The 11,808-nt window shown below is 40.1% G+C and overlaps 1 protein-coding gene across 1 annotated transcript in view; it reads right to left on the bottom strand.

The window, feature by feature from the left end:
• Nucleotides 1–680: 680 nt before the first annotated feature.
• The window catches only part of LOC130434641 (5-hydroxytryptamine receptor 1E), a 38,811-nt gene continuing 27,683 nt past the window's right edge, over nucleotides 681–11,808 (bottom strand). The window contains exon 2 of the mRNA XM_056764918.1: nucleotides 681–1,870. Coding sequence (XP_056620896.1) covers nucleotides 681–1,817 — 1,137 coding nt within the window. The 5' untranslated portion in view covers nucleotides 1,818–1,870. The remainder of the gene's footprint in view (nucleotides 1,871–11,808) is intronic.

The raw sequence follows: 11,808 nt of genomic DNA, 5'->3' as shown, positions 1-11,808 counted from the left end.
ACAGCTTTACTAGTGGGTTCGTCTGAAATGCCACATTATTCCTCTTAAATGTGGGCGGATGTATCAATAAGAGCTGTTGTGTCGGACAGTTTCTCACTTCTCGCAGTGGACCAGCAACCTACGTGAGCAAATATGTGAGCAAATATATCACCGCCTTTGTAGAGGATTCATTTCAAATATCTCATGAAATGAAATCTGTGCATCCAGGAAGATGATGTCATCAAGCAACCGTTAAATAAACTTTACAAAAAATGAAGAGGATGAAAAGTGATTTAGTTCATTTATTGCCAATTAAATCAATAAAAGTGTTCAAAATATTGCCAATCTTCAGATGTAATCAAATCTGATATGATTTCTATCCTTTAATATTTTTTGTTTAATATTAGTTTTACTGAATATAATATTATGTAATTTAGGTTGCGTAGTGCAGGACATGCGTATCACTAATGTTGGATCTGGCTCATCTGTTGCATCAGAATGAAGAATGTTGTAGAAAAGCCGACAGCGGGTTTTCATCGCATTTTATTGAAACATCAGAAATGAAATCAGCAAGGACTGTTTCATGTACATTTTTCCTTCTTGTTGCTCCATTTTTGAAAACTGTAGAGTAAATGCACACAGAGTTCCAGAACTTGAAATAAATCCACATGATTTTATTCACGAGAGTCTTGTTGAGGGTTTTATGTGTGTCCTTTGCGTCTGATCAGTCTCTTAAAGGCCTGTTTAAAGTCCTCGTTGAAGCTGGTGTAGAGCAGCGGGTTTATGAGAGAGTTCACGTAGCCCAGCCATGTGAGAAGGTCTGACACGTAGGGGGGCGGGTTTAGCATCTTCAGCCCCACCAGCAGCTCCTTCAGAAAGAAGGGCAGCCAGCACAGGATGAACGCACCCAGGATGAGCCCCAAAATGCGCGCCGCCTTCCTCTCCCGGGACGTACAGATCTGATTCCTCTCGTCCGAGTCCGCCATTTCCAGATCGATCGACGGCATGCGAATGGTGATGTTGTTTCGTTCTAATTCCGCTGCGTTGTCGGAATTGGACGGGTCGGAGATGCAGAAAGCGTGCGTGACCCGGCAGTGATTCAGAGAGTTCTGGCTGTCTGTGCTGCGGCTGCTGAGATGTCTGGACGAGCCGCGTTTCTGATACAGTGTCTTGGCGGCGCCGTAAATGCGCGAGTACAGGATGAGGATGAGCGTCATGGGGACGTAAAACGCGGCGAAGGTGGAGAAGATGGTGTAGCCCACGTGATCGTGCTCTATGATGCACTGCTGCGGGCCGCCGCCCTCCTCTCGACGCCTCCAGAACAGCGGAGGTATGGAGATGAACACCGAAATCACCCACGCCATCGCCACCATGACGGCCGCGCGGCGAGCCGTTCGCTTGCGTGCATATTCGATGGCTTTAGTGATAGCCCAGTAGCGGTCCAGCGCTATGACGCACAGGTGCAGAATGGAACTGGTACAGCAGGTCATGTCGATGCTCAGCCACGCCTCGCACACGATCTGCCCCAGCGACCACGTCTCCGTGGTGATGTAAAGGATGCTAATGGGCATCACCAGCACGGCGACCAGGAAGTCAGTGACGGCCAATGAGCAGATGAGGTAGTTTGCAGGGAGGTGAAGCTTTTTGGTGGTGCAAATGGCTGCGATGACGGCACCGTTCATGACTGCCGTCAATAACGTCAGCAAGGCCAGCAGAGCCACCAAGGCTAATCTTTCCATCACCACCTTAACGTGAAACTCCGCTCCCGGTGTGGCCGTCGCGTTGGTGGTGTTGGCAGGCGCACTGGAGCTTTCTCCCAGGTAGCACTCCATCTCCATCCCACAGCTGGACTCCAGGACTAAACCCACTGCTCCACACAACGATTACCACCCTGTCAAAAACACAGTTCAACAGCGTCAAACCAATGAGTTAAGCCTCTTTATTACATTTATTTGACTTTCAAACGTGTTTCCCTGTCGAAAAAAAACAGCATATGCTGGTTAGGTAGGTTATGAAGCATGGTAGCTGGTTTAAGAGGGTCCTGAGCTGGTTTAACCTGGTCCTAAACCAGCTCATGACCAGTTTAAACCAGCAAATTACCTTCTTAAAGCAGCACAAACCAGCTACCATGCTTCAAAACCTACCTAACCAGCAAATGCTGTTTTTTTCAACAGGGTTCACTTTCTGCTAAATTGTTTCTTAAGATCTTTCTGTACGACAGACGTTCATCGTAATCACATCTGTCATGTTTCAAGTAGTTCATACGGCTTGTGCAATATATCCTCAGTCTTCACAATCAGGCGATGAATATTAGTTTGTTTTGAAAAGAAAATCTCTATGTAAACTCCATGGTACAGGTTGGATGTCAAAGACCTTAATTGCTATCGGTTATAGATTGTCCTTTGACCAAATGTGATGAAGTTACAACCGTGTCGCCAGTCTGTTATAAACAAACCCTGAGCTGAGTTCACATTGAAATGAATGACATTGCGTTGCTTTGTCGCTGTCGGTGTGAACGCAGTGAGACTATGAAGGCTTGACATCATTTCATTTTTGGTCAGTTCCAAATCTTTAAAATATGGCTTGTTATACCACAGGGCTGTTGAATGCTTCAATCTGATTGGTTGACAAACATCCTATGGGTGCATTAACTATCAGTAGATGCACACACATTTTTCCAGGTCTGCTGACCGCATTTAAAGTTCCACATCGCTTCGCCAAGTTTAAACAACAGAAAGGTTGCATAAGATGCTTTTAAAGTAACTTTTAAAGTATTCAATTAATTCCAACAGCATTTTGCCTCATGAGTATATTGTATACACTATATCTTTACAAATGAAGTTAAAAGAAGATATAACTTAAAAGAAGATAATTTTTAAAAACAACATTAAAGGGGCTATGTGTAATTTTTGGAAGATCTATTGTCAGAAAAGCAATATAATATCCATAACTATGTGTTCAGAAATGTTTAAAGACCTTACATAATAAAGCGTCATGTTTTCATTATCTTAGAATGTCCTAGTTCTGTCTACATACCGGCCTAAACCAGCGGTTCTCAACCTTGGTCCTCTGTCCTTTTTTGTATATCTGTTGTTTAACACACTTGATTTAAATCTCTAGCTCATAAGAAGAGATCTCAATGAATGAACCGCGTTCCGATTGACGTGTTCCCTGAACTGTGTTCATTGGTCTCTAATCCCTGCACACAGGAAATCGGCTGACGTTAATTTAAGAACACAAATTTGCGCAACACTACTGCCTGCAGCGTCTTCACACAGACAAAACCTACTGCGGAAGATTGAAGGGTTATTTAACCGTAATCTTGAGATTTGCGCAACATTATGACCATTTCGAACTGGAATTATGGCAGAATATCTAGTGATGTTCACTTCGCAGGGCTCTTGCGGGCGTATTGAACAAACCTACGAAGCGGTAGGAGAAGCATACTAAATATGCAGAGCGGGGGGGCGCGAGGACCAGGATTGAGAACCGCTGCTAAACGGACAAACTTCTCAACAGAATGCGTTTCATAAAAACGCTCTCTCCTTCAGCAAAGAAACGAATGTGATGACTTGATTAGTTCGTGTCAGCCACTGTGGTGCTTCAAAAAGGAGCGAGGGGGTCGCTGGTTGCAATTCACAACATCACCACCAGATGCTGCACAATTTCATGCAATGGACATTTAATAAAGTGCATACACATGACAGGCAGGAAAAACAGATGACTAAATCGTGTGCATGATTTATAAATTAATAAGGAACCCTGCATCTCATGCGCAGGCTCTCAAATTTAAAAATGCTTTAATTATCTTTTTTCTTTTTAATACACTGTATTTTCCAGTCATTGTCAAGCCACAGAGCCTCTCACCTACAAACTACTTCACGATGAAGTGAATTTAATGTCGACTCTTTGTCTCCATGGCAAAGACAGAGAAATCCTTCAATGTGATGCATTTATTTAGGATGTTAATTCCAACACACAAATATCCATATACTGTAAACAAAAAGGTCATCCGGTTCAAAAGACTCGTCAAATAACACGTAAATACCTCTTCCACTCATATACTACTGTTCAATAGTTAAGCATCACTTGGCTGAAATGATGTACATGATTTCAATAACCTTTTGATCAAAAGATGTATGACTGAGTTTCTGGACAAAAATACAGTTGTGCCAGCAATAACAGGCTAATATGCTGTTCTTTGCTATTAAAATGAAAACATCGGCACTAAAATACCTTTTAGTATATTAAAGAAGGCAGCTGTAATAAAAACTTATCCAGCCATTCAAATGTGTGTGCTTGTGTTTGTTGGACGACATTATTTACACCAATGGTGTCGCTTGCCTCTCTCACTATGACCATTTACATCTTTACATTTTTACTTTCACATATATTCAGAAGTCTAACCTTTAGGTCCCAAGTACTAGATCATACTAATGATAAAGACACATCAGCTATCATTCATAAACCCGTAACCTATAACTGCAGATGTTTGACTAATAGTCTAGCGTGTCCCGAGAGGTTCAAATATAGGGTAACACAATCACCTCTAGTGCTCTTCAAGAGCCAGATTCATTGAACTTCTCTGACCGTGAGTCCACTCTTTGCTAAGGCTGATGACGTGTAGTCGTCAGGATATCTGAAAAGCGTCTGTCTTCATGTTTCATGTTCAAAATAAAACACAATGTGATACAGTGATGCACAGAGCGATAGAGTGATACACACAGAGTGATGCACTGACTGTATAAGTGTTACAAAATGATACACAAAATAATACACAGGGAGTGATACACTGAGTGATAGAGTGATACAGTGATACGCAGAGAGTGACACACAGAGTGATGCACTGACTGTATAAGTGTTACAAATGAAAGTAATACACAGAGTGATAAAGTGATATACAGAGAGTGACACACAGAGTGTATAAGTGATACAAAATTATACTCAAAATATTACACAGTCAGTGATACACTAAGTGATAGAGTGATACAGTGATACACAGAGAGTGACACACATAGTGAAAGAGTGATACAGTGATACACAGATTGTGATACACATAGTGAACGAGTGATACAGTGATACACAGAGAGTGATACACATAGTGAAAGATTGATACAGTGATACGCTGAGAGTGACATACAGAGTGTATAAGTAATACAAAATGATACACAGTGAGTGATAGACTGAGTGATAGAGTGATACAGAGAGAGTGATACACTAAGTGATAGAGTGATAAACAGAGACTGATACACATAGTGAAAGAGTGGTACAGTGATACACAGAGAGTGACACACATAGTGAAAGAGTGATACAGTGATACACAGAGAGTGATACACATAGTGAAAGAGTGGTACAGTGATACACAGAGAGTGACACACATAGTGAAAGAGTGATACAGTGATACACAGAGAGTGATACACATAGTGAAAGACTGATACAGTGATACACAGAGAGTGACACACATAGTGAAAGAGTGATACAGTGATACACAGAGAGTGATACACATAGTGAAAGAGTGATACAGTGATACAAAGAGAGTGACCCACATAGTGAAAGAGTGATACAGTGATACACAGAGAGTGACACACATAGTGAAAGAGTGATACAGTGATACACAGAGAGTGATACACATAGTGAAAGAGTGATACAGTGATACACAGAGAGAGATACACATAGTGAAAGAGTGATACAGTGATACACAGAGAGTGATACACATAGTGAAAGAGTGATAAGCCGAGAGTGACATACAGAGTGTATAAGTGATACAAAATGATACACAAAACAATACACAGAGAGTGACACACATAGTGATAGAGTGATAGAGTGATACAGAGAGAGTAATACAGAGTGATATGGTGATACACAGAGTAATACAGTCATACACAGAGAGTGACACACAGAGTGTATAAGTGATACAAAATGATACACAAAATAATACACATGGAGCGACAGACTGAGTGGTAGAGTGATAAAGAGAGAGTGATACACAGAGTGATAGAGTGATACACCAAATGTAATACACAGAGTGATGAAGTGATACACAAAGAGTGACAGACAGAGTCTATAAGTGATACAAAATTATACTCAAAATATTACACAGTCATTGATACACTACAGTTTTTCTCATTTGCTAAGACACGCTCAGTGAAACTGGGATCCACTTGATCTTCATCATCACATTCTTAGCACAGCAGAAGTCTTCTCTTTCAAATGCCTTAACACTTTTTCATTTGTTTCACACATTTTTCACACCCTTTGTCAAAACAGTCACCACAGATCTCATTGAAAGATCCCAAACTCCACTTGATTCACTGTGTTGAACAAAAGGAAAACATCTATTCACAGCTGATAGAAGTTACTTGCATAATTATGAATCTCCAGTGCACCTGTGTGAAACTTGTTTGCACAACTCTTCAATCATCAATCAATCCTCATCCCTCTACAAAAGATGCCACCTCTGTATTGCTATTTGCAAGCATGGATCAAAGAGGCCATAGGCACGGAAGGAGAGTAAGAGGCCATGGCAGAGGGGCCCGAGGAAGAGGAGCTCGTGTGCGTGGTGGAGGAGCTGCAGCAGCAAGAGGACAAAATCGAGATGAAGTTTCAAATGAAATTCGGGCAACAATTATTGACCATGTCATCAATCATGGCTTGTCCTTTAGAGAGGCTGGACAAAGGGTCCAGCCCATTCTGAGTCGGAGCACTGTGGCATCTATTGTCAGGCTTTTTCGGAATGAGAACAGGTAATTCACAGTGTTACTGTAATGTATACCACTGTGTATTTCAGCTTTACTGCATTGCCCTGTTAGCAGAACAAACCGTGTCTACAGTAATGCAGATGTTTTATCCATCCCATTTATGTGAATGTCATACAGTAAAGTCAATTTTGACATGCTTTTTGCTTTTACTTTATAGAATCCACACATTACCACACACTGGTGGCAGAGGAAGGATATTTGATATTGAACAGGAGTCTGCCATTGTAGATATGGTAGTGGCAAACAATGCAATCAGACTGCGTGAAATCCAGGAAGCAGTAATTGCAGATCAGGGAGCGTTTAGAAATATAAACAGTGTGAGTTTGGCAACTATAGATCGAGTCCTTAAACGAAACCATGTCAGAATGAAGCAGCTGTACAGAGTTCCATTTGAAAGAAACTCTGACATCGTAAAGGAGGCACGATTCCAGTATGTGCAGGTACAGATTTTTTATTGTAATACCTTCTTACATAGTTACATGCGACTGGAATAATTTGCTTTATGAATTTGCTCTTTTTGTTAGAGAATAATGGAGTTTGAAGCTGAAGGGGCACATCACAAATTCATTTTTGTGGATGAAGCCGGCTTCAACCTCTGTAAAGTGAGACGACGCGGGAGGAACATCATTGGGGAGAGGGCCACTGTCACAGTGCCAGGTCAGAGGGGTGCCAATATCACCATGTGTGCTGCCATCTCCAATGATGGGGTCCTTTGCCACATGCCAACTATTGGCCCATACAATACAGAACGCCTCATCACATTTCTTGATGCATTGAAAGACATATTGATTCCACCCGAAGAGAGAGGGCTGTTGAGGCCTGGCATGAGTCTGTATGTCATAATTTGGGACAATGTTGCTTTCCACCACTCTCGCCTTGTGAATGAATGGTTTGCAGCACAGCCTCGTATCATGATGCAATTCCTCCCTGCATACTCGCCTTTTCTGAACCCAATCGAGGAGTTCTTCTCTGCTTGGAGGTGGAAGGTGTATGATCACCGGCCATATGAGCAGATGCCCCTCCTGGAGGCAATGAATGCTGGTTGCCTGGCAGTGGGTGCAGAGGACTGCCAGGGATGGATACGCCATGCAAGGAAGTATTTCCCTCGGTGCATTGCAAGGGAAAACATTCAATGCGATGTTGATGAGAACCTGTGGCATAATCGTCAAGAACGAATGGACTAAATGTGAAAGATAAAATTGATATATATATATTTTTTTTAAAGGTATTTCCACCCATAAGTTTCCATTGGTAGCTTTTTTTTCCAGTTTCCATTTGAGTTTGTGAAGTATCATATGTCATATTGATGGCTGTATTTTGTTGTCCATCGTGTAATGATTGATTGAAAGAATAAATACATTTGACCACAAGTTGTGGTGTTTGATGGAAATATTTGCTTCTGTTGCATGTTTTTAATGTTTTGTGAGTGTTCGAGCATTTTGCTAACAAAATGAGTCATTTTGGCCATTGAGCTTCAGTTTTATCTTGTGTGTTAACTGTTTTGAAAATGTGATGTCAGAGTGGGCAAATGTGTTTAAGCAATCGAGAAAAACTTTAAGTGGTAGAGTAATACAGTGATACACAGAGAGTGACACACAGTGAAAGAGTGATACAGTGATACACAGAGAGTGACACACATAGTGATAGAGTGGTACAGTTATACACAGAGAATGTTACACATAGTGAAAGAGTGATACAGTGATACACAGAGAGTGATACACATAGTGAAAGAGTGGTACAGTGATACAGAGAGAGTGATACACATAGTGAAAGAGTGGTACAGTGATACGCTGAGAGTGATACACATAGTGAAAGAGTGATACAGTGATACACAGAGAGTGATACACATAGTGAAAGAGTGGTACAGTGATACGCTGAGAGTGACACACATAGTGAAAGAGTGATACAGTGATACACAGAGAGTGATACACATAGTGAAAGAGTGGTACAGTGATACAGAGAGAGTGATACACATAGTGAAAGAGTGGTACAGTGATACACAGAGAGTGATACACATAGTGAAAGAGTGGTACAGTGATACGCTGAGAGTGATACACATAGTGAAAGAGTGATACAGTGATACACAGAGAGTGATACACATAGTGAAAGAGTGATACAGTGATACACAGAGAGTGATACACATAGTGAAAGAGTGGTACAGTGATACGCTGAGAGTGATACACATAGTGAAAGAGTGATACAGTGATACACAGAGAGTGACACACATAGTGAAAGAGTGATACAGTGATACACAGAGAGTGATACACATAGTGAAAGAGTGGTACAGTGATACGCTGAGAGTGATACACATAGTGAAAGAGTGATACAGTGATACACAGAGAGTGATACACATAGTGAAAGAGTGATACAGTGATACACAGAGAGTGATACACATAGTGAAAGAGTGGTACAGTGATACAGAGAGAGTGACACACATAGTGAAAGAGTGATACAGTGATACACAGAGAGTGACACACATAGTGAAAGAGTGATACAGTGATACACAGAGAGTGACACGCATAGTGAAAGAGTGATACAGTGATACACAGAGAGTGACACGCATAGTGAAAGAGTGATACAGTGATACACAGAGAGTGACACACATAGTGAAAGAGTGATACAGTGATACACAGAGAGTGATACACATAGTGAAAGAGTGATACAGTGATACACAGAGACTGATACACATAGTGAAAGAGTGATACAGTGCTACACAGAGAGTGACACACATAGTGAAAGAGTGATACAGTGCTACACAGAGAGTGACACACATAGTGAAAGAGTGGTACAGTGATACGCTGAGAGTGACACGCATAGTGAAAGAGTGATACAGTGATACGCTGAGAGTGACACACAGTGATAGAGTGGTACAGTTATACACAGAGAGTGATACACATAGTGAAAGAGTGATACAGTTATACACAGAGAGTGATACACATAGTGAAAGAGTGATACAGTGATACACAGAGAGTGATACACATAGTGAAAGAGTGATACACAGAGAGTGATACACATAGTGAAAGAGTGATACAGTGATACGCTGAGAGTGACATACAGAGTGTATAAGTAATACAAAATGATACACAAAACAATACACAGTGAGTGATAGACTGAGTGATAGAGTGATACAGAGAGAGTGATACACTAAGTGATAGAGTGATACAGAGAGAGTATTACACAGAGTGATAGAGTGATACACCGCAAGTAATACACAGAGTGATGAAGTGATACACAAAGAGTGACAGACAGAGTCTATAAGTGATACAAAATGATACACAAAACAATACACAGTGAGTGATAGACTGAGTGATAGAGTGATACACAGAGATTGATACACAGAGTGATATGGTGATACACAGAGTAATACAGTCATACACAGAGAGTGACACACAGAGTGTATAAGTGATACAAAATGATACACAAAACAATACACAGTGAGTGATAGACTGAGTGATAGAGTGATACAGAGAGAGTGGTACACAGAGTGATATGGTGATACACAGAGTAATACAGTCATACACAGAGAGTGACACACAGAGTGTATAAGTGATACACTGAAAGTAATACACAGAATGATGAAGTGATACACAGAGAGTGACACACAGAGTGTATAAGTGATACAAAATGATACACAAACTAATACACAGGGAGTGATACACTGAGTGATAGAGTGATGCAGAGAGAGTGATACACAGAGAGTATAAGTGGTACAAAATGATACACAAAATAATACATAGAGGGGATAGACTGAGTAATAGAGTGATACACAGAGAGTGATTCACAGAGTGATATAATTATACACAGAGAGTGATACACTGATTGTAAACATATTTATATCATATATATATATATATTGATATGCAGAGAGTGGCACACAGAGTGTATAAAGCTATACACAAAGAGTGATACACTGAGTGTAAATATAGTGATACACAGAGTTATATATTGATATGCAGAGAGTGGCACACAGAGTGTATAAAGCTATACACAAAGAGTGATACACTGAGTGTAAATATAGTGATACACAGAGGGATAGAGTTACACACAGAGTGATTCACGTTTTCTTGGCTTTGATACACAGAGTGATAGACAGAGGGATAGAGTGACACACACAGAATAAAATAAATGTATAGTGATACAAAGTGTAACACAGAGTGATAAAGTATTCAGGATATATTTATGTTTATTCAGCTTCTAGTTCAGGCCAATCTAGTTCATCTAACTCAGTTTACTGAGTAATGTCACATGTCTTTTACTTCACTACAAACTCAAGTAGAATACTAAAAGATTTTTGAGTTTTCTTAATAAAGGAAATACGATTCCACTCAACTTATCTTTAATTGAAAACTTAAAACTTTACGTTGTTATGTTATTTTGTTTATACAAATTCTATCCAAGTAACTGGTCTAGTAACTGTTAAAATAGTTAATATTGAATGTATTTCTACTGACAGAAACATTAGCAGTTAGATGTTAACATTGAATACAAAATCCTCAATAACAGAGGCAATGATCAAAAAAAGAACTCTAAAAACAATTTACAGTGATAACCCAAAGAATCTGTCAACATTTCACTTAAGATATTTTGAGAAATTTCTCAGTGGTTTTGTTTTCAATGCTGATTGGTTATCAACGTTATTAAAAATATATATTTTGTGTTGTGTCGAAGGAAGAAGGCCATACAGGTTTGACATGACATGAGGATGAACAAATAATGAAAGTATTTTTACCATCCCATTTATGCCCAGTTCACACTACTAGCGACAAGACGACATGATCCCGTTCATTTCAATGGAGAGCTAGCGAGGTCCGGAGACATGAATGACAGCAACCGGTGGCGACCGAACTGACCATGTCTAGTGACACCACAAAGTTGAGTAATGTTTAACTTTATGCCAATGATAAGCAAATTTCCGAAAATTTTGCATAAATTGGTGCCTAATCTCCATGTTTGATTAAAATTTTGAGGAAAATGTTATGAATAAAAAACTTTTTTTTTCAATGCCCTCACAAATATATGAAATATGCCTATTAAATCCACTAACATTACAAACATGCCTTACAGAAATAAC

The sequence above is a fragment of the Triplophysa dalaica genome, chromosome 13, assembly GCF_015846415.1.
Source record: "Triplophysa dalaica isolate WHDGS20190420 chromosome 13, ASM1584641v1, whole genome shotgun sequence".
Classification (NCBI taxonomy): domain Eukaryota; kingdom Metazoa; phylum Chordata; class Actinopteri; order Cypriniformes; family Nemacheilidae; genus Triplophysa; species Triplophysa dalaica.
The sequence above is the reverse complement of the archived record's forward strand: the minus strand, read 5'-3'. Positions and strand labels throughout refer to the sequence as shown.